Genomic DNA, 26941 nt, shown 5'->3' with positions numbered 1-26941 from the left:
TATAGACAAGCAAGCGGTTGATGTCAAGAAGGTGAGATGCCAAAACAAGACAAGCTTTTAATTTGCTTGCCAGCCATGCCTTTTTTAATAAAAAAAAGCTTCATAAAAGTTGAGCAAAAGAACATCAAAGCCCTGAATATTCCCAGAAAGCAGAATAAAATTTCACCAATCTCTCATCTGAGCAAAATTGGTAATAGTAGTTTTATTTCACTAAAGAGATTAAGAAATCTAAGTACTAATATGATAGCAATTAATGCATGCTTAATGTAGCCCGCAATCTTTGTAATTTATATGTTCCCAATATTTTTTTGGGGGGGGTAGATGGGGGGGGGGAATTCCTGAGATAAAAGCCAGAATCACAAATGTGATTACAGTATCAAGTCATAAAAGGCTAATTGCTCAGTGCCGTCTTCCAGTATTAACTGCACATGCTTGCAGTCGTTTAAGTTATCTTCCGTTTTTATCAGAGTACTATCTCTCTCTCTCTCTCTCTCTCTCTCTCTCTCTCTCTCTCTCTCTCTCACACACACACACACACACACACACACACACACACACACACACACTGTGGAAGGCAGGGCAGTGGCTGGAAACCACAGAACGCTCTTGTGCTCATGACTGGCTTCTGGGCTTCCCATAGGTGCCTGGATGGCAACTGTGAGAACAGGAGAGTGGAATAGATGGGCCTTTGGCCTGATCTAGTAGAGCTTATCTTAAATTAGACCTCCATGTAAATGGGCCTTTTGGTAACAAGCTCATTTTACATGGTAAGCAAAGTGTGAGCACACCCACAAAGTTGTTGCACATACTGTCTGCATCCATTCGAGCTCAACACACTTGCAAACCTCCTCCAGACCCTCCTGCCCTCACACATGGGCCCAAAACGCTTCTCCTCCGTCTTCCCCTGTTCTGTCACAAATCAGGATATTTTGCTGACAAATGTGTTCAAGTGAAATTTATGATAGTAACCAAATATGACATGTCTTGTGCGATTAAATGTTCTGTGAAGTTGTTGGCCTCCGTATGTCTCGGGGGACAATGGAGGAGTGCGCCTTCGGGGGTGAAGTCAAACTGTTGGGAGAGTTGTGGCTCCTGCTGTGGCTGTAGAGGCTGATAGGGGAGAGACATGTTTTGTTGCAGCTGGGGCAGAATAAGGTTTCCAGTGGTTCTGGAAAAAGGAAATTCCCATGATAAACCACCTTCAGATATATATACTGGGAGAGTGATCCTTAGTGTGAGAAGTAGCCAAAAATGTCTGAATTTGAATTTCCATACCTAAGTGCAGATTTCTTATTTCTATTATTTTCTCCCTCTCTTCAGAGAGTTGATTGTTATGCTAGAAAACCAGTCAGCAATAAGCAAGAGGCTCAATGAATTCCACAGGAAATCTTTTTAAAACTCTGACCTCCTGATTATCATGAAACTTCTTGTTGGAGAAACAACATTTCAAAGGGAATTTTATACATTTAGATAAAATCCTTTCAAGTTGCTTCAAAGCTTGAGGAATGGCAATTAATTGAGCATGTTTTTAACTGAGCTCCGAATTTGATCTCCAGCAAGACATTACCATAGGCAAATAATTTCACAGGAAACAAAAAATAACTAGCATTTAAACTTAATTCACATGTTTCAATACACAAAGAACAGAATTGGTTGTTCTGTCCTACTCCTTAGTGTCTAGGCATAATCATCATCATCATTTAGTTTTACAGTGCACTTAAATAACATATTAATGTTTTTTTCCAAGAAAGTCTAATATATGCAAATCATATAAATCATCTGGAATTTCATTTGAACATGTTTGGTTTGAGCTCTTTTCTTTCAGAAGAAGCAGAACTGCACTCCACCAGCTTATGTAAAAAGAACGACATTCTGTTGAAGGGCTTGGTTCAGAGGCCTAAACTCTTGAGGTGTTAGTTTATTCACTTTGCATTTTTGTTGTTTATACGTACAAAAAATATGCAGAAATGACAAACCTCCATGAAATAAAGGAGGGGGGAGGATGTGTGTACAGAAGAAGGGGCTCTCCCAGTGGAGGCGGGAGCTGCAGCAACAGTCTTCCAGCTGTGGCGCCCAGACCTATGTGGAGGGAGAGGGCAGCCCAATGCAGTTGCCGGGGGACGGGACCTAAGCTGGGCAGGGGGCTCTGCCTTGACAATAGGGAGGCTTAAAACATCCAATCAACAGAAAAGAGGGAATGGAGACAAATTGATATACAGTGGTGCCCCGCAAGACGAATGCCTCGCAAGACGGAAAACTCGCTAGACGAAAGAGTTTTCCGTTTTGGAGGTGCTTCGCAAAACGAATCTCCTATGGGCTTGCTTTGCAAGACGAAAATGTCTTGCGAGTTCCTGCGGGTTTTTCCCCCTCCCCCCTTTTTCTAAGCCGCTAAGCCGCTTATCAGCTGATCCGATAAGCCGATAAGCCGCTAAAAGCCGCTAATAGCGCTAATAGTGCTAATCCGCTAATCCGTCAATGGGCTTGCTTCGCAAGACGAAAAAACCGCTAGACGAAGAGAATCACAGAATGGATTCTTTTCGTCTTGCGAGGCACCACTGTATATACACAGACAAACAGCCATTTGCATGTCCCCCAGAAGCATGGTTCTTAAAGTATTTATTTCTCTATTTATTTACATAGTGTTTAACTTATTTTTTAATAAAGCACTGTTGCACCTAACCAATGTCTGTAACTCCCCTTGTTCTAGGTGCATTTTGCGACAGGGGATTTCATTAGGGCAAGCAGTTTTTGAGCTCTGGGCGCAGTACTGTGCCTAAGATTTCAGATTAAAAAACTGCAATGTGGAAGGAAAGGAGGACCTTTTTTGCCACCCCCCCCCACTTCCAGCTACTCTCTGAAGACTGGAGAAGAGACCCTTTTAAGAATATTAGGGTGGTGGGCAGGGGAAGAGCCCATATCCTAGGTTTAAGGTGCCATTTAGCTCCTCGCTTTCATATCTCAGTTTCTAACACTGCATCTAACATGTATCATGTTCTGTTCTCATTGAGTGTTGCTACTTATCCAAGATGAACAACTGCTTACTATATGATGGACAGTCACCTCATACTTCATTTTCATGCCATATAATCCATATTCTTGTGAAGCCAGATGCTCTTGCTTGCTTTACCTGAAACAGAGTGGTCCTTTGGGTCCCTCGGCAATTTCAGCCTTGCATGGGGAAAGATGTATTGAATAGGCTTCCCAATAATCTATGGAATATAAAGTGTGCAGGCTGATTAAAGACAGAACATGCTTGTTTCACAATGACTTATCAGTTAAACAAAAATCTAGTAAACGTGCTATTTTTGGAATCTCTCCCTCTCTCTCACCCCACAGCAAGATATCCTGATTTTAGTTCCTGAGTTTGGTTCCTCCATGACATGCAGGAATGTGGAAGCAGGGCACTCCCATGAGGAGAAGGCCAGCAACAGAGATGCCATGGACCAGTGAGGCACCAAGCACCACAAGCCAGGCTGCTCTTTTCACTTGCATAGCTGGGTCAACCAAGGTCAATTCTAATCAACCATATTCTGCCACCTCATGATGATTTTTGTAATCACCCCAAACTGAGATCCTGGCTTCTGTGAAGGGCTCTGTTCCTATATAAGTGTAACATTTCTCCCATGACAGTATCACTGCTTCCCTGTTTGCTTCGGGACTTGACTCAAAATTCTGATGTTGACCTTTAAAGCCCTAAGCCATGGATAGGCAAACTAAGGCTTGAGGGCCAGATCCAGCCCAATCGCCTTCTCAATCCGGCCCACGGACAGTCTGCAAATCAGCGTGTTTTGACATGAGTAGAATGTGTCCTTTTATTTAAAATGCATCTCTGGGTTATTTGTGGGGCCTGCCTGGTGTTTTGACATGAGTAGAATGTGTCCTTTTATTTAAAATGCACCTCTGGGTTATTTGTGGGGCATAGGAATTTGTTCATTCCCCCCCACAATATAGTCCAGCCCCCCACAAGGTCTGAGGGACAGTGGCCCGGCCCCCTGCTGAAAAAGTTTGCTGACCCCTGCCCTAAGCGGCTAGGGCCATGATATCTGAAGGACTGCTTCATCCCATATGACTCCACCTGCCCTTAGATACATCTTGCCCTTAATGAATAAGCAGGTGAGTATGTGGCTCAGGGGATTTTTTGCTGCTACATTCAAGCTTTGGGGTATAAATTGCCCACACAAGGTTCATTTCATCCAAGCAAAAAAAAATAATGCCCCAGTATCTCTGCTATTTGTGTTTACACATCTGGAGTGATTTAATAATGAAGCACATGAAAAATCACAATAGAAATAAAACTCAAGGGAGTATTTAGGGGAATATTTACAAAAAAACACACAAAAAACTTAAATATAAATCCCAGGTAGGGGTTGCCTTTTGACCAGCAGTTGACATTACAAAGTTTATGGGAAGGTGGAAAATAAGGTTAAGGTATTATCTTAATTAAGATGTGCAAAGAACTGTCATGGAATGCTGGGTGGGAAGTTCAAAAGAACTACTGTATAAGAATGGGAAATGTTATGAGTGTATAACTGAAAACTTATAAATAAAAGTTAAAGAAAAGGAAAAAAAACCCTCAAAGGCACAAGGCAAACCAGCAGCAGAGATGGATGGTGACTTATCTAATAGGCTCAATTGTTCTTGCTTAGTAGAGGAACAATAGCTGTAAGCAGTTACATTGAAAGGGCTGTTAAGTCCTAAACTGAAAGATGGCTCCTGTGCCTGTAATAGGAGCCCTAGAGAAGGAGAAGTTCAGTACTGTGGCCTCTTTCATCATCATCCTGCGCTGACAGACAAAACTGCAAATGGCAAACATATTTCCCGAAGTGATGGGAATCATATTCAAATCAAGTTACATCACTTGCAATTTAAACCATTGCAATCTGAAGGATTTCAATTGGACTACTAAAGAGTAAGAGGCACCACTGGAGTTTAAACAGTATGGCGACTACCCTGCAGTGTTTTAAAACTTGATGCATGTTATGAGAGATCATTGCCAAACTTGATAGCTAGCATCTTAATGGTTGAAAACAATCTATATGAAACATGTACTAAAAGTTTCTATCTGCTGTTTAACAGCCCTTGTGCTACGATTTTTGAGAGGAGTTTAAGGGTCTAAGTAAACATTGCAAGCAAATGCTTGTACTAATATACACAACAAACAAACAAAAAGCACAAGAGGAGAAAATCTGTGTTAGGATGGACTCATTTGAAGTGGTGAATTACACAACCTCGCTTTCACCCTTTCTGTTATACCGTATTTTTCGCCCTATAGGACGCACCTTTTCCCCTCCAAAAATGAAGGGGAAATCTGGGTGTGTCCTATGGGGCAAATGCAGGCTTCAGGAAGCTCTGCGCAACCCTCGGGAGACCGACTCCGAGGGTTGCGCAGAGCTGCCTGCAGTCCCCGGCTCAGCACAGCTCTGCGTGGCCACCGGGAGCACTTCTCCCCATCGCCAGCCCCACAAGCTCGGGGACAGCGGGGAGGCAGAACATGCCTTCCCACTGTTCCCCGACCTAGTTCTTCCAGCCCCGCACCTGGGGGGGAAATAATTTTTTTTCTTTATTTCCCCCCCCCAAAAAAAAACTAGGTGCGTCCTATGGGCCGGAGCGTCCTATGGGGTGCAAAATACGGTACTTTAAAATCTATAAACTAGTTTAGGAACTTTGTAGTTTGTGCCATCTTATCCCCAAGTATCCACTGTTGATCTAAGGAATGACGGTATTGTGGCACATGGGTTTGCTAAACCTCTTCCCATTGACCATCTCAGGAAAAGAGGGTCTCAAATGCCGCCTCACACTTACATGAATGGGAAGAGTTTTACTATTACAATCTCTGTTTACACCTACCAGTAGGTAGCCATGTTGGTCTGCCGTAGTCAAAACAAGATAAAAAAATTCCTTCCAGTAGCACCTTAGAGACCAACTAAGTTTGTTATTGGTATGAGCTTTCGTGTGCATATCTGAAGAAGTGTGCATGCACACGAAAACTCATACCAATAACAAACTTAGTTGGTTTCTAAGGTGCTACTGGAAGGATTTTTAAAATTTTGTTTCTGCTTATACCTTATATTAAAAAGGGGGAATTCAAAGCAAAGGAATCTACCCTCTCTCACAAACTGAGCAGCTGAGTACATTCAGCTATAGCAATTCAATTACAGATTTTTATATACAGCCTGCTATGAGGAGAGCATTTATAAGCAGAGATTTAACAGCATTTGGAAACCTTTTACTGCCTGGAAAAAAGAAGACAAATAAGTTTGCTTTCCAAAGTGTACAAAAGAGGGATGGAGGACTACACAGAACTGGAAGAAATAATTTAATGTGGAGATTTTGGGTGAGATAAGGCTCTCTATATGCAGGCAGATGGCAATGAGCCTCAAACAGAGATTGAATAAAGTAATATATAAATGGTGTCATACACAAGATAGATCAGCTAACAGATATTTGCTGGAGATGCAAGAAAGCCAATGGTACTTTATCACACATTGGGGTTCTTTTAATTATTGGGAGGGGGCAGTTAAGGGTACTCCAGACTGTCTCTATTTTGCAGGAGGATTCAAGTGCATATGAGAAGTTTAGGTTGTTCAGTTAAACTGAATTAAATGCTTTGTTGCCCTAGCCTAACAAATCCACTTTGGGATTTGATGATGAAAGTAAGGGGAAAGTGCACAGAAGATTATGTGAACTAATGAATAACCAGAAGAGTTATAAACACCCCGCAAGCAAATTAGGATCAATGCTCATTGTTATATAGCTGCTTCACGAAAATTCTAGCCTAACCTCTACATAAGCACCGTGCAATCAAACCTCAAGGAATGCTCAATAAACAGATTTCCTGGAGGAGCTGTAAGAAAATATTCCAATTCAATAAGGTAATAGTGCTCTTGGAACACATAAGGCACCAGGCTCAGAGCAATGCACAGATTTTGGTTATCCGTTGCATTGCTCTGAGCCCGGTTTACATTTTGAGGGCATGGAAAAAAGATAGAATACCTTCCATAGAGCAGTGGAAGAGGAACATTTGGGTCTTAATGGCACATGGATATAAACAATTATGAGATGAGAGAATTAACTTTAGAAATATTTCAGAAAAACTGGGCACTTTTTATTCTTTGTTGGTCTTTTCATCATACAAGGAAATCAATGTTGAGGGGTCTTTTAAGCATGATGTAACATATGAATTGAACTGGATGTGGTTTTGTTATAAATTATATATATAGGACCTATAAATGGTAATTTATAGCCTCATTTATTTTGACACGGTCATCCCATTTTAAAACAGATGGCTAGAACATATATACTTGTGCACTGACATGTCTTTTTTGGAGAATGCATAGCCAAAGAAAGAATAAGCACTTGCCTTACAGCACAATCATATGTATGTCTACTCAGAAGTAAGCTCACTGGGTTTTTCTCCCAAGTAAGAATTGCTGCCTCGGCCTATTATATTTTTATTACTTCCACCTGCAGTGTTTTACAATCAGTATAAATCCTTGTGATAAATAGCCTTATAAACATAGACTTTAGAGTTTACTGGTACCCAGAAATCAGTAATATCCTTTTTTTATTGCTTGTAGGAAACTGTGCTTAAACTGTGGTTGGCATTATGAAGTCAACCTATACAGCAGCATGCTTCTAAGGAGAGGGGTGAGGGTGGAGGTGGAGAAGAGATGTTGGCTTTCTGTGTTACATTACAAACACCGAAAGTTATTCCTCTGCCCAGAAACAGAATATAGGAAAACGTAACACAAAAATATGTAGCACTGCAAATAACAAAACAAAACAAAAAGAGACTATGCAACCCCCAGTTCCCCTCTGAGAATGTCATGTTCATTAACTTGTTTTAGGGGTCCCCCCCATTGTTTTAAGGCATACGGAAGTCTTGCTGGAGCACTCTTATGTCTCCACAAAGAAAACGAGGCTACAAAATGTGAGCTATGCTCAAGACTCTGTTGGACTCCAATCTCCATCCACCTCAACCAGCATGGCCAGTGGTCAGGAATGGTGTAGTCCAGCAAAATCTGGCAGACCACCCCTGCTATAAAAAGGAGGCAGGACTGGATAGTTTTAAGACAGCTGGGTTGCCAGCTTTTACAAGAGGGCTCCTGCATCAGTAACTGCTTTACATCTGCATGTAACAGCAGCACAGGCTGAATTTCCTTCTGTCATGCTCTCATGCTTGAGAGCAGTACATGTGAAAAGGATCTAGGAGTCTTGGTTGACCACAAACTTGACATGAGCCAACAGTGTGACGCGGCAGCTAAAAAAGCCAATGCAATTCTGGGCTGCATCAATAGGAGTATAGCATCTAGATCAAGGGAAGTAATAGTGCCACTGTATTCTGCTCTGGTCAGACCTCACCTGGAGTACTGTGTCCAGTTCTGGGCACCTCAATTCAAGAAGGACACTGACAAACTGGAACGTGTCCAGAGGAGGGCAACCAAAATGGTCAAAGGCCTGGAAACGATGCCTTATGAGGAACGGTTAAGGGAGCTGGGCATGTTTAGCCTGGAGAAGAGGAGGTTAAGGGGTGATATGATAGCCATGTTCAAATATATAAAAGGATGCCACATAGAGGAGGGAGAAAGGTTGTTTTCTGCTGCTCCAGAGAAGCGGACATGGAACAATGGATCCAAACTACAAGAAAGAAGATTCCACCTAAACATTAGGAAGAACTTCCTGACAGTATAAGAGCTGTTCGACAGTGGAATTTGCTGCCAAGGAGTGTGGTGGAGTCTCCTACTTTGGAGGTCTTTAAGCAGAGGCTTGACAACCATATGTCAGCAGTGCTCTGATGGTGTTTCCTGCTTGGCAGGGGGTTGGACTCGATGGCCCTTGTGGTCTATTCCAACTCTATGATTCTATGATTCTATGCAGCTATGTGTTTCTCTGCCCATGTAGAGTGCAGACTGAGAGGACAATATATGGCTCAGAGAACTATGAATGGTTATATCTGGGCTGAGGCTCTTGTAAAATGGGGTGGGGAACCTTTTTCAGCCCTAGGGAAGCATCCCATCAGGAGCACGTGCTACAGGTGGGCCTGGACAAAGGTGTGTGGAGCAGTAGCTGCGATTCTTTCCTTTGTACAGTAGGCTCCACCTCCAGCTGTTTCCACGGGAAGAACTGTGAGGGGAGTGAGACTTTGCGCTGGAGAAAAGCCTGCAGCTGGCAGACCTCGAAGTCCTTTAAAACTATAACGAAAGGCTCAGAGCTACCATCACCAAAACTTTATTATTATTGTTATTTATTAAATCTGTATACTGCCCTATACCCGCAGGTCTCAGTGTGGTCCACAGGATAAAATCAGAATATAAAACTTCTGTGTTGATCAGGGAAGTTTCATCAAGGCAGTGAACCTATGGGAGATCCTGATGAAGAAGCTTCTCCACCTTCCACCTTCTTCTCTGTCTGGCTGATTTTAGAATTCAAATACCCTGCCTTGGTTCTTTTAGAAGGCCAGAGATGGATTGCCAGGAATTTGGGGGAGAGGTTAGGCTGCATGCCTGTCCCCACTTCTAATTCCTGGAGTAGCCAGGCTAGCTTCCTGGTGAGGTGACAGCCTAGGTCATGGGTAGGCAAACTAAGGCTCAGGGGCTGGACCCGGCCCAATCGCCTTCCAAATTCGACCCACAGATGGTCCGGGAATCAGCGTGTTTTTACATGAGTAGAATGTGTCCTTTTATTTAAAATGCATCTCTGGGCTATTTGTGGGGCATAGGAATCTGTTCATTTTCTCTCTCTTCAAAATATAGTCCACCCCCCCCCAAGGTCTGAGGGACAGCGGACTGGCCCCCTGCTGAAAAGGTTTGCTGACCCCTGGCCTAGGTGATGAGCCATTGAGGGGAACAAAGGAAGGGGCTCTGTGGGAGAAGACAAATGGGTGCAACCCCTCCCTCAACTTGCAGGTACTTAAAAGGAAAGATAAAAAAAATCCTTCCAGTAGCACCTTAAAGACCAACTAAGTTAGTTCTTGGTATGAGCTTTCGTGTGCATGCACACTTCTTCAGATACACTGAAACAGAAGTTGCCAGATCCTTCTATATATTGAGAAGGTGGGGAGGGGTATTACTCAGAAGGGTGGTGGGAATGGGAGATTGGCAGATAGCTGAGATGAGCCTGTTGACGACTCTTAACGACTGTAATAGGTCTTACAGGAAAAGGCAAGGGGTGAGAAGGTGAGAAATGGCTTAGTCATGTATAATGAGATAAGAATCCAATGTCTCAGCTATCTGCCAATCTCCCATTCCCACCACCCTTCTGAGTAATACCTCTCCCCACCTTCTCACTATATAGAAGGATCTGGCAACTTCTGTTTCAGTGTATCTGAAGAAGTGTGCATGCACACGAAAGCTCATACCAAGAACTAACTTAGTTGGTCTTTAAGGTGCTACTGGAAGGATTTTTTTTATTTTGACTATGGCAGACCAACACGGCTACCTATCTGCAATTAAAAGGAAAGAGGCAGAGTTGAGAGCAGAGGGGGGAGCGATGCGAGCTAGAAGCAAAGCAGCAAGCTGGGCAGGGAGAGTCAGAGCAGTTAGATTTCTGCTGGAATCCAAGGCAGCAGCTGTAGGGCAAGCAAGGCCCTGCTATGAATCCCTCCCATAGATCATAAGGCACCACATTCTCTCCTGTCCTTTATTCAGAAGGAAACACGAACCCTGGATAAGCACCTGTAATCCATGGAATCTCAGACCTCTTGGAGATTGGGGAGGCGTGCAATAGTATTATGCATGACACATGTAGAAATAGGAATCTGTGTGCTTGTCAGCAGAAGAGTTAACTGGTGGGGGTGACAACTTGTAATGTTGGGTGACCACATGTGCAGAGCAGGGTGAAGAAGATGATCAAGGGTCTGGAAACCAAGCCTTATGAAGAATGTTTAATGAGGAGACTGAGAGATTTGATAGCCATCTTCAAATATCTAAAGGGCTGTCACATGGAAGTCTGCTTTATCCTAATCTGGAGGGTAGGACTCAAATCAATGGCTTCTGATCGAACATCAGGAAGAACTTTATGACGGTAAGAGCTGTTTGACAGTGGACTGGTCTCCCTCGGTCAATGGTGGACTCTTCTTCCCTGGTGGTTTTTAGGCAGAGGTTGGATGGCCATGTGCCATGGATGCTTTACTTGAGATTCCTGCATTGAAGGGGGTTGAATTCTTGGGGTCCCTTCCAACTCTACTATTCTATGATTCCATGACAAGTGGGTTTGAACGTTAAAATTCTGAGGAAAAACTAGATTAGCCTGTTCATCTATTTATACGAGAGGCAGATGCATTGGGGAATGCACCTTCGTCTGAGAAGGATCTAAATGAATGAACTTCCAGTTAAGGTGCTTCAATTTTTTTCTCCCCAAAGCATACCAGGGAAAAACCTTACCTGGCATGGAAATAAGAGGGCTGGGTGGGAAAAGTTGTGTTTGCTAAATCTGTTGTCAGGCTGTGGTCAGATGCGCAGGAGAAGGGCCAGTAACAAGAGTCTGCAACTTGAACTTCAGATTGGCACATCAGAAGCACAGTGAGGACTAGGAGGAGCAGCAACATTGCTGAAAGATGATGCAGCTGGGAGTGCTGGCAGTTCCTCTCGGTACTGCCTGACCCTTAGAGGAGGTGTGCCAGGCTGTGTGCATGGAGCTGCCGCCATCTTCCCTAGCCCAGAATGCCTCTGGGCACCCAAGGCATTGTGGCTGAAGTAAGATGGGAGCAGATCCGGTGACTCAGTCCAGCCCTCCACTCAAGACTGATCCTTTTTTTAAATAGACAGGTACAAACATCTGATGCAATGGCCTCTGCTCTTCCCAACAGGATGCACAAAGGAACATTCCTGAGTAAGGCTAGAGGGCTGATGCAGAAATTGTTGCTCGCTCCTTCATGCCTCAGCCACTGGTCTCCTGCACAACCTCCCCATTCTATGTGAATTGCTGTGTGAGTGTGTTGGGATGCTTCTACACATTTTGTTAACTCATTTTTAAGGTTCCAGTTACAGATAGGTAGCCGTGTTGGTCTGCCATAGTCAAAATAAAAAAATTCCTTCCAGTAGCACCTTAAAGACCAACTAAGTTAGTTCTTGGTATGAGCTTTTGTGTGCATGCACACTTCTTCAGATACACCATGTATTCATGTATCTGAAGAAGTGTGCATGCACACGAAAGCTCATACCAAGAACTAACTTAGTTGGTCTTTAAGGTGCTATTGGAAGGGATTTTTTCATTTTTAAGGGAGCATCTACAAGAAGTTGCCATCCAATTGTTATGCTTCTTCCGTATGGAGAGCTCGCAAAAGTAAACGAATGGAGCAGCTGTCCACTATGCGCAGGTGTAGATGTGGTTTCGATGTGAACAATGGTGTTTCAGCCAACTGAGCCTCCTCCTTTGGACACATCTTCATGGTTTTCTTTCTGATTGCTAACATTTAGCAGTGTTTTGTAGGGTGGTGGTGGTGTTAAAAGTGATTTTTCATTCACACTGAAATGCGTACATTAAAAAACAACAACCAGTAACTGTACAGTAGGCTTAATGAAAAAAGCATAAACAAGACGCTAAAATAGCAAGCTTCAGTGCTTCATTAATCCGTTGTTCATTTGGTTTTGTTATGCATTCCCATTAGTGTGGACAAAACACAGTGGAATGTGTGTGCATGCATGCATCTATGCACACATCCAGCTATATCTGGAGTATGAAAAATAAGTTATCATTTTCCCAGGGAAAGCAGTAAAACCATGACTGGCTAATGCTAAAAACCTGCAGACTGGAGCACCCAAGATGTGCCTGAGCATAATAGGTCCTGGGTCTGTTCTGAAAAGACTGTTGTCCCGACAGGAACTGATGATTATAGCCCATATTTTAGCCTGGCAGTACTCTGCTTGTACTGTGTAGGGAATTAAGGTAAAGGGACCCCTGACCATTAGGTCCAGTCGTGGCCGACTCTGGGGTTGCGGTGCTCATCTCGCTTTATTGGCCGAGGGAGCAGGCGTACAGCTTCCGGGTCATGTGGCCAGCATGACTAAGCCGCTTCTGGCAAACCAGAGCAGCGCACGTAAACGCCGTTTACCTTCCCGCTGGAGCGGTACCTATTTATCTACTTGCATTTGACGTGCTTTCAAACTGCTAGGTTGGCAGGAGCAGGATCTGAGCAACGGGAGCTCACCCCGTCACAGGGATTCGAACCGCTGACCTTCTGATCGGCAAGTCCTAGGATCTGTGGTTTAACCCACAGCGCCACCCGTGTCCCATGTGTAGGGAATTAGAGCATAGGAAATGGTTATATTCAAGTGTACAGGAAGTTTGAGGCAACTGCAGTTTTGGTTCATCTGCCCCATTTCTTTAGCTCCTAACGTAAGTTGCACTATCTTGTCCCCTCATCCCTCAAATGATCAGATGTCCCACTTCAGGAAATGCTAGGAATCAAAGTTCGATGAATTACAGGTCACCTCTGAATTTACTGCAGATTACGTTCAAACAGAAGTTGGATCTGTTAGATTAAACAGCTTCTGGGGAAAATATGTGAGAAAGCAAGAAGCCAGCTTTGCTGCTTCTTGGCTTGAGCTCCCCTGCCTGTCATTTTGGTGGCTCTGATGTCTGCTGAAGTGCATATTTATTGTGACCTCCAAGCAAATCCGGGCTGGTGAGTGCTGTTGGCCAAATGGTTTTGAACAAATTTGTTTCTTTATAATGTGCTTGCACAGACCAAAAGAAATGGGGCCACGTACTGGATTTGAGATTTAAATGCTTAGTACATTAAAGAACTAAAGGGGGGGAGGAATCATTATTTTAAGGCTCAGACGGGAGTCATGAATACAAATTAAGCCAAATAATAGTCTTGTAAAGAACAGGAATGTCATGGACTTGATTTACATTTTCAAGGAAAGCAAACAATATGATTTGCCTAGGGCTTTACCACTTTAAACTGTAGGTGATGATTTGCTTTTCTGAATGCTCTCCAGTGTTTCTAACGAAACAAACAAAATCCTGCACCTGGATAGCACATCAGGAAGAAAGCTAGTCTGAAAACTTTCTCCTAGACATGCTAGCCTCCAATGTATGCAGGGTATGTTGTTTTTTTTTTGAAAAATATGCAGCCCATTACCAGTGGTGGTCTGAAGGATAATTATATTACCGTATTTTTCGCTCTATAAGACGCACCAGACCACAAGACGCAGCTAGTTTCTGGAGGAGGAAAACAAGAAAAAAATATTCTGAATCTCAGAAGCCAGAACAGCAAGAGGGATCGCTGCGCAGTGAAAGCAGCAATCCCTCTTGCTGTTCTGGCTTCTGGGATTGCTGCGCAGCCTGCATTCGCTCCATAAGACGCACACACATTTCCCCTTACTTTTTAGGAGGGAAAAAGTGAGTCTTATAGAGCAAAAAATACGGTATGTGGTTTTCCCCCATGCAGGTTTGAATTGGGCCTGTGTTTTAATTTATTGTAGTCTGAGAACTGTATTTACACCAGCCTATGGTAATAGAGGATAGTAGAGAACTGAGGCGAGAATGACCAAAAATGAAAAGAAAAAAGCATATACTTGGGAAGCTGATGTGAAAGCTTGGATGCAATGGAAAGCAATTCTTAAGTGAACAATCTTATAATTTTCTAGTATATTGCTAGAAAAAAAGCATAATACCACGTTCTCAACTACCTTTCCCTCTGCAAAGCTCATGGGTGAGTTCCAATTCAGGCACAGGTCCTTGGCATCCTGTTTCGCTGCTTGGGGTGAAACAGGAATTGCTGCCCTGCTCTACTACTTCTCTTGGTGGCAGAGAAGTGGCACCAGCACCAACTTCTGGCAAGATCCCACAGATTTCCAGTGAAACCTCACAAGATCTCACTGAAAATTGGAGCCACCTGAGGTGTCAGTGGTGGCGGCGGCAGCTTCACCCCACCTAATGGCTGGGCTGGTTCCGTGTAAGCTAAATGGCACAATCCAGCCACAAGCATGCTCAGTAGCCACAGAACATGGAGTCAGTTGGGGCAAAGGAAGTGGTTATTGAAGAGGAGACCCAACAGCCTGGAGGCTTCAAAGCATTGCTGAAGCCCACTGAGAGTAGGAATGGGCAAATCTGTCCATTTCAGTTCCTGTCAGTTCCTTGTTTTCCTGCTCAGTTTTCCATGTTTCCATATCAATGCTGTGGTTTTTTTTAAAAAAGAAGAAGTCATGAAAATTCACCAGCATTGTAGCGCAATTCCCCCGCCCCATGTATACATTTCTGCATGTGATTTAGCTTAATACTTGTTTTTGCAAAGCAGTTTTCTGTAATATAATGCATTCTTAATGCTATTTTAGTAACTTATGCATTTCTATGCACACTTTATCTCAGTATATGCATTTTTGTTCACATTACTTAGCTGGATAACTGCATTGCAAAATATTGGGAAGTAGGAAGCTCAAAGGATGGCTGTGTAATAATAATAATAATAATAATAATAATAATAATAATAATAATAATATATCTTATACCCTGCCCATCTGACAGGGCTGCCCCAGTCATTCTGGGAGGCTTCCAACAAAACCCCTCACAGAGCTACAATTTTGGAAAGTTTGGATTACGTAGGTTCACTTTTATATGCGAAATGATTTTAATCTTTCCACCAGTGTTAGCTGAGACAAATAAAAAAGCATAGAGGAGTTAAGGAGGAGACCGGAAAGTGGGCAGTTACACTTCAGTGTCTCATCCTTTATTTTTTCTCTCAGATGGAAATGGAGAAAGAGGCACACAGATATAAACAAAGCAATGACATAATTTAGTTGATACAAATTCCAAAGAAAATGGAATTTGTTGTTCTCATACTGCATTGTCCTCTGCAGGGGGTTTGGCCAGAACAGACTTGCTTATAGGTAAAATAAAGGTAAAGGACCCCTGGACGGTTACGTCCAGTCAAAGATGACTATGGGGTGCAGCGCTCATCTCGCTTTCAGGCCGAGGGAGCTGGTGTTTGTTCACAGACAGCTTTCCAGGTCATGTGGCCAACATGACCAAACCGCTTCTGGTGCAACGGAACATCATGATGGAAACCAGAGCGCACAGAAATGCCATTTACCTTCCCGCCACAGTGGTACCTATTTATTTACTTGCACTGGTGTGCTTTCGAACTGCTAGGTTGGCAAGAGTTGGGACAGAGCAACGGGGACCCACCCTGTTGCGGGGATTCGAACTGCCGATCTTCTGATCAGCAAGCCCAAGAGACTCAGTGGTTTAGACCACAGCACCATCCGCTTATAACAGAACTTAAAACAGAACTTTAGCATGGATTACTGAAGTCAAGCTCTTAGTGGTTTATAATGATGTTTTGAAGTGTCAAGAGAAGCCCTTATTATAGGTTTGGGATTGGTTTGGCCTGAAGCTGACAGAATAGTAGACAAGACGCCTGCAGTCTGATACATTATTATTCCCTATTGCTGACAGGGAGCTCTGCTTAGGGAGAGTAGTTGATGAGCCCTGCAGTGCAGTCCATGATGAATATTGTAGGTGAGACATGGGGTTTGGATTCCCAGTCAAAAATTCCATCTGCGCCTCAGGTGACAGCAAAAGTCTATCTACTTAAGTTGTCTCCTCAGAGCACCTTTGGGCCAAATCAGTTGCACACAGAAGCTTCTCACTTCACTGGGTTGCATGCAGTCTAAGTTAGTACAATTCTACAAGTTAGAACTGAGATTTGTTTCTTTGACATTGCATTTTTCCAGCTCCCACAAGTCTTTGTCTCTTGCTCTCTCTCACACAGTGTATATTGTGGGTACTCTTCTGTACTCATATGACAAATATTTGTCCAGGACAGAATTCTATCCTATTTATTCTATCCTCATTGTGCAAACAGTCATTCATAAAATGATGAAAAGTAGGATCCCATCTATGTTTACTCAAACGTATATCATATTAAATTTAGAATGTGTATAGGGTTGCAGCCCACTTTCCTGTCTCTTCAATCAATTTGATATGAGGTTGCTATGGCAAATACTGAGACTCTTTACTCCCTCTCATGGGAGATAATTGCTTAACTGACCCTAGAACAGCTGGTTTATTTCATTGGCTTCCATCTGAAGGGTACAGACTGCAAGTGCACAATACAATTTACCTGGAATTGTGAGTCACACCTTTCCACTACACAGTAGCTGTAGCTACAGGTCATGACAATGTGTAAAAACCACTGCCCTCAAAACAGATTGTTTGCTATGGCAAATACTGAGATTCTTTACTCCCTTTCATGGGAGATAATTGCCTAACTGACCCTAGAACAGCTGGTTTATTTCATTGGCTCCCATCGGAAGGGTACAGACTGCAAGTGCACAATACAATTTACCTGGAATTGTGAGTCACAGCATTCCACTACACAGTAGCTGTAGCTACAGGTCATGACAATGTGTAAAAACCACTGCCCTCAAAACAGATTGTTTTTTAATTCCCAGCCATTGTTTTTCCATTCCAGCCAAATGTAATCTGCAAATGTATCTCATATGCTTCATGATTATAAACCTGTGTCATGGATAGTGGTCCTATATTGCAAGACATACAAACCACACATAGGATGCATTTATGTAACGTGTTATTTAGATATGAGAAAAGCCCGCAGGAGTTGGCCCGTATCTGCAAAGCAGACTGGATCCCTAATGGGTCTGTGAACTCTTGAACCCCCAAGAGATGCAATGTGGAATCACAGCTGATCTAAGATACATAATTCTATCAACATAATCCCTTGCAGTGCCAAAGGATGCTGGAAACAATTCTCAGATCCCCTATGAGTATTGAAAAGGCTGTCCTAACACATGCTTCTAAGGTCACATTGCTGCTTCATTGGTACCCCTTAAAATACTTCCATCCCAGGTAGCACTGAACGAAAAGGTGTGTGGGTGAGGTTTCATGAATATTTTCACCGGACGAGGGAATATGGTGACGAAACACTGAGCTTAGGGACATACCATGCAGTTAAACTGTATCTCCCTATGTATGTCCTTTGTTCATTACAAAGGAAAATGTACCCAAGTAAACACTGCACCCCAAAGTTCTCAATTTTCAAAGAATTGGGGCTGCACATAACAATATTTGCCTTTGTCTTTACAATGAGCACTGGTATTCTAGAGTAAGGGTGGAATTTTCTTAAACCTCATTTTGACAAATAGAGTGGCCTGTCTACTGTAAGCTATGAGAGATGGTATGACTCATGAATCTTCTTAAAAACATCAATGCTTAAAAACATAGCCTCCTTACTTGGTCTTGATGCTGACTTGGTGGCCTCGAGTGAGCTAGCTTGTCTGGTAGTCTTCTGTCAAAACCGTGTCCGTTCTCCAAACGAGACTCCCGGGGCTTGTCGAACCAATCCGTTTCTTCCCGGCGCAGGTGGTAGGCTTTGAAAACCAAGGACACGTCATAGGTTCTGAGCCAGAGATGTGAGAAGAGCAATAGTCTGGTGTGCGCAGTCAACATGCATGTAGCAGTTAATAATTGGCCATGCATTTTAAAGCAAAAGTAGCAGGCAAGAGTGGAAGCAGACAAACTCAGGTTAGTAGAAAGTGACAGAGAAGACCCAGCCTTGTTGACTGCAGACCCTTTGCAGATATGTCAGAATGCCATAACAATTTATCTGGGCTTGTTTGGTTCCTGAAATACTCCATTGGAATATGTTTCTGAGGTGTTTCCTCTTAGCAGGTAGTTTCATAAAACCCTTTGGACTCTCAGTTCCATCACTGTCTCGCCTTATATATTTTATTTATTTATTTATAAAAGTGTTTATAAACCACCAACTCATTAAAAATATCATGGTACTATACAATAAAACATGTAAAATACAGAACAAGTGACCAACACTGAATCAAATTAATTCTGTCAATCAAGTGTTTGGCTGTATGAGAAATAAGGGTGTGCACAGAATCATTCTTGGTAGACTTTTCCCAGTTCTGAATTGCTCTCCATCTTCACGTCCACAAAAATCTGAGTCTGGATATTTGCCAGAAGAGATGCAAGACTCTTTAAAGCAGGTTAGTAGCAGGTAGGTTCTTATCTCAGCAGACATTTTAAGTCACTTCAGATTTTATATTTAGTTTTGAACTGATTTGGTCTATATTGCACTTGTTAATAATTGTATACCAATTAGATACACTTGTAATTAAGCAGTATATAAATGTGTGAAAATAGAGAGAGATATCTCCTGTGTGACAATTACACTAATTGCTATAAACACCTCAAATTTGTATATGAAATCTCTTGAACTGCATCGTTTCATACTCACTAAGAACAAAAATGGAGAATTTATCATAGACGGCATCTGTAGAAGACAGACTTAGCATTCAATTTGTCGTCATATCCCCTAAACTTAAAACTTAAAACTTTTGAATAAGGGATTATCCTTTGTATGAACTCCAGGGTATAATGCCCTAAATACTAGGATTGAACTTTTCAAACTCACTAGACTACAGTACTAACGTTACTAACAATACAACCCTAACATTGCTACTTTTGAAATAGTGGTGTTACAGGATATGAAAAAGGCAGAACAAAGATCTTCTAAGAGATGGCACAATTTATCCCATGGTTTTTGGTGGCTGCTGCTTACTAGCTATGGAGCATACCTCATCTGAGGACTTTGGTGAAATGATTTCAAAGTTAGAATGCAGGGGTAAATGAGGAATTGTGGCAGCAGCTGGCAAGTAGCAGCCTTGGAGGCACCAAACAATGCCTTATCTTTGCTTTTTTGTGGAACTGATGCTGCTTTAAGGACTGGCACTATCTCTGTCTTGGGTGCTTGCCTGATACTCATTGCTCCTGTATTTTTGTAAAGATAAAATCAAATGCAACACCCTTAGTCACTGGTACTCTCTCCTCATATGTGAACTGACTCTACAAAAGTTGGCCTCTGAAAGTTTAGGAGGTGCAACAGTAAGAATGCAGAGGCTTCTCAACCAGCAGTTTTGCATGTTGCATTTTAGGTATTTTCCAAATGCCTTTGTTTTCTGTGAATGTGCATGAACCCATAAATTCTAATCTGCTCAAATACATTTTTTAACTAGAAGATCACACTGGTTAAATGCAATGACACATTCTTAAAATGTTCGTTTAGGGAATTGCATCTCCTTTCTTAACAACTTTCAGAATCTATGGTTCATGTCATATAGCTGTCTCCAGACATAGCAACAAAGTAATTAAAAGTATATTCATGCATATAAAGAAACGTGGTTTTTTTGCTTGATCATAGTGAACAGTATGATCCGTATAACATTACTTGAACTGAAAGAATTTATGGGCTACTTTTTGCTAATAACACTTTCACATAATGAATTTGATATTACCATTTCATGATTCCTGGAGTTCTGGTGCTGCTCCTGATATAGCCTGGATACAGATTCCACTTCCTGCTATGGAGTTAACCCATAAACCCCAGCCATAGATATAAAGCAGAGTTGCAGTTTTCATACAAAAGAAGCAATGGTGTCAATGATGTGGATGCAAATGTTTGTTGTTTCATGAAAAGGATTGCTGGAGCAAAGATGACTTAAAATTCCAGTGGGCTTTACATGCTAGCATATTTGACAACTGTGAAACAAGAAGAATGGTCAAAGGGCCATGTTTCATGTCAGAAAAAAGTGTTATGTGTATGCCATGTAGGTGTTATTCTTCTTTATAACCTTATAGAGAGAGAACGTGTATTTATGAGTTACAGAATATGAAAACCTAGGATATTTTGGTGAGAGTGGATAGTGTAATTTTTTTGTTTTGAGGAGTGGGGTTACAAAAATAGGTTCAATTCCTCTTTTACTCCAGTCAGTCTGTTCATCTTATTCCTTTTGTTTTCTCTGGGCTGCTAGCAGTTATTACTCCCTTTATGAAGAAAAAATGATTTAAAGGCTTGAAGAACTCAGGAATGAAAAGAAAAGTGGAATGTTCAATGGAGCAAACTGAGACCTTAGACAAACTTTGGATCTTAAGATGAATAGGCATGGTTCCAGCAGGGCATGTAAAATGATACATAGCCTCCCTCCACTCCCTTAATGGAAGTTTTAGACAACTTTTAAAGTAAGAACGCATAAGCTTTAAATAACCACAAAAAGTAGAAACCAAAACAAAATGTAAATCTGAAGAACATGTATCGGATCCAGAGCAAATTAAAACATGCTCCGAAAAGCTCTACTCAAAAGTAAGTATCCACTGAATACAATGGGACTTACTCCCAGGTCAGTGAATATTGGACTGTAGTGTAAACCAAATTTAGGTACCCTTGAAATTGGTGCAAAAGCATACGTCATGGCTAACTTAGGTACTGTTGATCTCAATGGCATTTAAATGCAACTAACTTTCTCTGGATCCAACCTCCTGTTTTATACTTCGGTGAGATGGGGCAAATTCCAGGTCATTCGGAGGGGAAAAGCTTTATATCAAATATTCACATCTATTATGATTCTATTTTCAGAGTGAACTGAAGGAAGGAAGTAATGGTACTGAAGTAGATAAGAAAGTGTGAAGGGAGTAACTTCAGCAAGTATTTCTTCCACAGTAATCACGGCTATTAGCAAACACAACAGGGCATGCAGTGTATTTTTATTGGACAATATGCACAAAAACTCAACAGAGCACATACAAAGAAAACGTGTAAAATTCATTAACTTTCAAAACGTCTTTTGGAAATGGCTTCTGAAACAGTATTAAAACATGTTATAAACTTTACTCAATTCCAACCATGCTGATACACAACTTACAGTTTAATATTTAACATCAGCATAACATTTTTCTTTGCTTTTTAAAAAGTAACATTTAGTATTTCTTTTTCGTTTTCTTTTTTTTATAGAAAAAACACCTTTGTGTGCATCTGTGTGAGATAGGCTTGTGCAGTTGCCTGTAGACTTCCCAACCCACCACGTACTTGAACATTTACTTGGGACTTTTATTATTTTCTTTTAAGAAGTGGTTTCCCTACTTAGATTTTCCTGTCCCATCCTACCTGCCTCCTCCTCTCAGACTCATCCCAATACTTGGAAAAGCATATGCAATAACCACACATGAATAGAATCACTTAAAAAACATGCTTATATGTCTGAGGTACAGGTTATAGTTTATATAGGGTCATTTATACATATGGATAGCATTGAAGTTATCTGTGAAAGTTTAATGAGAAAAGTTTACTGGGGAAGCTTATTGAGCCTGACATCTGAACAATATCATATCATCATACTTTTAATTTACAAAAATCCATACATAACAGCATACACTTTACGAAGATGCAATTATAAAGGCGCAGTAACGAAGTCTCTAAAAATACAATACCCCATCATAACAATTTTGCTTCTACCCATGATTCCATCGGGGATTAAAACAATGATTTGAAATATATAAGGGAATTACTTTCATAAAGGATTTTGTTTGTAAACTGTGCTCTATGGCTCTTGGAAATTTTGGGATTGCTGAAGGTTTGCAGCAAGCTTATTGCACAGAAGATCTTTTCACATTAACAAAAGGATGGGTCACAGTTTTATGAAGACTATATTTATTTTGGGTGGTATTTTCAGCCTCTCTTGATTTTAGCAGAAGCTTATTCCACTAAACACAATGGAAGAAGACAAACCAATCCTGAATTATTGCTTCTGAAAATCCCAGCCAAAATACATATAACAAAAGTGGAGTGCAAAAAAATGCACACGCAAACTAAAAGAAAAAATAAATACAACTGGAACATGCAAGTCTATCCATGTACCCATCCAGAATCTGAGCACAGAGTTAAATCAGCCGACCAAATGAAAAGAATATCTATCTATATACACACACATACGTACATATATATATATACACACACACAGAAAAAGAATGCCAAAAAGAAAAGAAGAAGAATTAGTCCCCGAAAGATTATGAAATCAGACACATGCATAGAAATGAGGATTTGTGTTGTGGGAGCGATAAAGCAGTCTGAAGTCTAGTTTACCTTCACTGTCTGACATGGCATGCTGGAAGTCGTCCATGATGAAGGCTATATCCCGGTCATAGCCTCGAGCTCGTGATTCTTCCCTCATATGCTGCTGGACTTCGGGCAATGAATGGCTTGATCCAAACTGGTCCCTAGTGTCTGCGGATATAGGTGGCAATGGCCCGGCTGCTGCTCTTGCCATTCCCATTGGCTGACCCACAGGACTTAAGGGACTCTCTTCTTCTGAATTCTGCGCTACTATTGGGATTCGGCCCCTGCTCTGACTTATGGGTAGACTCGTGGGTTTAGTTCTTCCAGAGGGGGCTGCGTGACTGAAGGAAACGTCTAGTGGTTCAGCCTCTTGGGCCTTCAGTCTTAAAGATGAGCTTGAAGAATCTCTTTTTAGCGATAAATCAAGCCCATAGACGGATGACGGTCGGGAAGAAGGTCTGGATCTGCTGCCACTGCTGTAAGATTTGTCAGAATCATCATGTAATGTGGATCTCATTGTTGTACTCAGTGCAGCCCCAAGGCTTGTGCCAAGAGAATGTGAGAGAGTTGGCCCCATATACTTCTGCTGGTCTGTGATATTTTTTCGAAGGCCAAACGTTATATCATCTTGGAGGAGCCTTGCTCTGGAAGTAATGCCGCCAAGAGATGATGTGCTTGAAGTCAAGTAGGTTGAATAATCAAGCTCAAGGTCCCTGCTTTCCTGAATGGGTGAAAATTTAGATAATTTGGGATCAATCAAGGCCTTCTTATGCTTTGACTGCTTCTGGTAAAGAAGGGCGGCTGGAAGCTGTTTGGCAGCTTGCTTCTCTAAGGTAAGCCTGCTTATGCTATATTTCTCAGATTTGGGGAAATGTCTGTAGCTAGTATCTGCATGGTAATACTGTGAAAGGCCTGCCAGGTGATCCAGGCTTTCAGCACCCCTTCGGAACTCCTGCTTGATCTGATGCTTCAGCAGCTTCAGTTCATAAGGGTCTTCCATGGGATCGTCATCAGTTTTCATGTAGCTGTGCAACCGAGAAGAAGTCTGCAGCGGTGCGAGGAAATCTGAGACTTCTTGCACTCTTCGCGCCTCAGTCGTTCGAAGCAGCCGATCGGTTTTGGTCAGATCCTTCTCATGTAGACCATAAGCAGAGCTCAGAGCTGACGTCCCTTTAGTGAGGTCTCCAATATCATCAATCAGCACATAATTACGTGGCGCATGGTGGTCAATATCTGCATAGAAGGAGTCACCAGATATGCTCGAGATGGGACTACTGGCCATGCTGCTCCTCTCATCGAGCCCCATCCTTAAGTCCAAGGTACTGTATTTACTACCCAAATGGGACACGACATATGTGTTGTCAGAAGATGCAGGGGCTATCATGAGAGGCTGGTTGCGAATCACGTCATAGTTCGTTGTTATCTTAGGCTCCAGATATAACGAAGCCTGCCTTGTTTTCTGTGGGATCACCATTAGCTGTGAGGAAAGGTAGGAAGGCTGTGGGGTTGGTGGAGGCTGAGCCTGTGGCGTGAAGGACATGGTTGCCACAGTCTGGAATGCTGACTGGGTCTGGTAAGGAGAAACCTGCTGTTGATATAAAGGTTGCTGCTGCTGGTAATGAGACGGCTGGGAGTACTGAGTTGGTGCTTGAGTGGGAAGGGCAGGTGAAGAGTACTGATACTGAGTATAAGGACTCGTAGGAGTTGCAAACTGTGTTTCTGGTTGGGTTTGTGGGGGGATAAACTGGTCAAATTCTGTTTGGGGCGCAGTCCTTGGTCTTTCCAACCCATGCTGAGATTCTATTCTCGTGGGCCTGGTGCTGCTAACCTCACTGTCAGACATATAGTCGCGCTCCTCTGCTACACCTTGAAGATAGGCACGCTCCCTCTTTTCTCGTTCTTTTAGCAATGCCTCTTTCCGCCGATTGATGCCCATCTCTAGATACCGAAGTTTTGCATCTATTTCTTTCTCTTCCTCATCTAACTCTGCTTGCTTTTTCCGAAGCTTGGCTGACTCTCTTTCTACCAGATCCAGTTCTCTGTCTATATCCTGGAGGATTTTAGCTCTGGCCATGGTATTGCTTCTACAGATCCTCCGGCGTGAAACTGATCCCACAGTAGTGAAGGCAGATTGTGTCCCTACTGCAACATCTTCTGGTGGTGGGTTGGGTAGAGTCCTCTTGACCTTCTTTTGCATTCCTGATGCTGATACACTTGAAGATCCTTTAGTCTGCGGCATAAGAAAAAACCACAGGATAATTATTTTAGATAAATGGACAAATATGGGCCAACTTGTGATCTTCCAAGCCAAAAACAACCCATCCAAATGTACTACTAGATGCTTGACTAAACTCATGTTTTGTGGTCCCAAAGAGGCTGCAAAGCAGGACTGTGTCCAGTTCTAGCCACCCCATCTCAAAAAAAAAAAAAAGCACAGAGCTGGACAACATGTAGAAAAGTACAAAGAAACTGTTCAAAAGGCTGGAGGAAGCACCTTCCCTAAAAGGAAAGCCTAAAGCACTTGGGGCTTCTTAGTTTGGAAAATATGATTAAAAGGACACACAACACAAATTTACTAAATGATGCCATTTGCAAAAAGTGAATGGAGACAATTTTTTCTCACTGTCATAACAACAGAAATCAGGATAAAAAAATTCCTTCCAGTAGCACCTTAAAGACCAACTAAGTTAGTTCTTGGTATGAGCTTTCGTGTGCATGCACATTTCTTCAGATACACTGAAACAGAAGTTGCCAGATCCTTCTATATAGTGAGAAGGTGGGGAGGGGTATTACTCAGAAGGGTGGTGGGAATGGGAGAAATCAGGGTCATCCATTAGATTCAGGACAGATAAAACCAAGTGCCATATTTTTCGCTCTATAAGACGCACCAGACCATAAGACGCACCTAGTTTTTGAAGGAGGAAAGCAAGAAGAAGAAAAAATCTGAATCCCAGAAGCCAGAACAGCAAGAGGGATCTGGCTTCTGGGATAGCCTCTTGCTGTCCTGGCTTATGGGACAGCCGTGCGCAGCCTCTCCCGGGCAGCGGGATGAAGGCTCCCCTTGCCCGGAAGAGGCTGAGCGCAGCTAAGCCAGAAGCCAGGAAAGCAAGTGGGATCGCTGCGCTGTCCTGGCTTATGGGACAGCCGCGTGCAGCCTCTCCTGGGCTGGGGGAGGAAGGCTCCCCCAAGAGGTGCGCTCCCTTTAAAAAGCTTTTCCTTCACCCTCCTCTTTAAAGGGAGCGCTGAGCAGAGCCTCCCACCTGCATTCGCTCCAGGAGACGCACACACATTTCCCCTTACTTTTTAGGAGGGGGAAGTGCATCTTATAGAACGAAAAATACGGTACTTCACCTAATACAAAATTCATGTATGGAACTCGCAGCCACAGGATATGATGTTCATCACAGTCTTAATAGAAGACAAATCCATGGCAGATAGATCTATCCATGGTTATAAGCCATGGAACCTGTATGGCTGAGTACCAGTAGCTGAGTGACAGAGGGGCATTGCCTTCATATCTGTCTATGGAACCTTCTGGAGGCATAACTGTGGTTAGGAACACACTGTTGGGCTAGATATACCTTGTGCAAGGACTGCTCCTATGTAACAGCCAGTTTATGACCAAGTGAAGATGCCCAGTCGCCAGGATGACATCTCCACCATCTGGAGGCGCATGCCTGGGGATCCATGGATCCTGACTGTTTACACACACTAATACCACATCCTGTAGAATTCCATCAGTTTTATTTTATCTGCACAATCCAGGGACCAAAAAGTCGTAGTGAAAAATGGCCCCCAAATGGTAACTAGTCATTCTGTTTTGCAGAGTCTAACCCTGGTTTAAGGAACCATTTGGCGCCTAGCTTATATTTCTTTCTAACACTGCTTGAATGCTCTCCCCAGGGAGGGTCACCTGGTGCCATCATTAGGCACAGGGCAAAAACTTTCCTCTATAACCAGGTCTTTGGCCTTTTAGAAGTGGGTGGGGATGTCTTTAATGTATTCCTCTTTCCTCTTGGCTTTAATGCCAATGCAATTCTGGGCTGCATCAATAGGAGTATAGCATCTAGATCA

General features: G+C 42.5%; 1 protein-coding gene across 6 annotated transcripts in view; it reads right to left on the bottom strand.

Moving 5' to 3' along the window:
* PCLO (piccolo presynaptic cytomatrix protein) overlaps window positions 1-26941 on the bottom strand; it is a gene marked incomplete at its 5' end in the record, with an annotated part of 250781 nt that overhangs the window by 72591 nt on the left and 151249 nt on the right. For 5 of the 6 annotated variants that reach the window (XM_082222991.1, XM_082222992.1, XM_082222993.1 and 2 more), the window contains 3 exons: window positions 3128-3209; window positions 18199-18335; window positions 22895-25097. In XM_082222991.1, coding sequence (XP_082079117.1) covers window positions 3128-3209; window positions 18199-18335; window positions 22895-25097 — 2422 coding nt within the window. Of the gene's footprint in view, window positions 1-3127; window positions 3210-18198; window positions 18365-22894; window positions 25098-26941 lie in introns of all 6 variants that reach the window. The other variant, XR_014219941.1, reaches the window with a different exon arrangement.

Source organism: Podarcis vaucheri (genome assembly GCF_965113315.1).
Source record: "Podarcis vaucheri genome assembly, chromosome: 5".
Lineage (NCBI taxonomy): Eukaryota > Metazoa > Chordata > Lepidosauria > Squamata > Lacertidae > Podarcis > Podarcis vaucheri.
The sequence above is the reverse complement of the archived record's forward strand: the minus strand, read 5'-3'. Positions and strand labels throughout refer to the sequence as shown.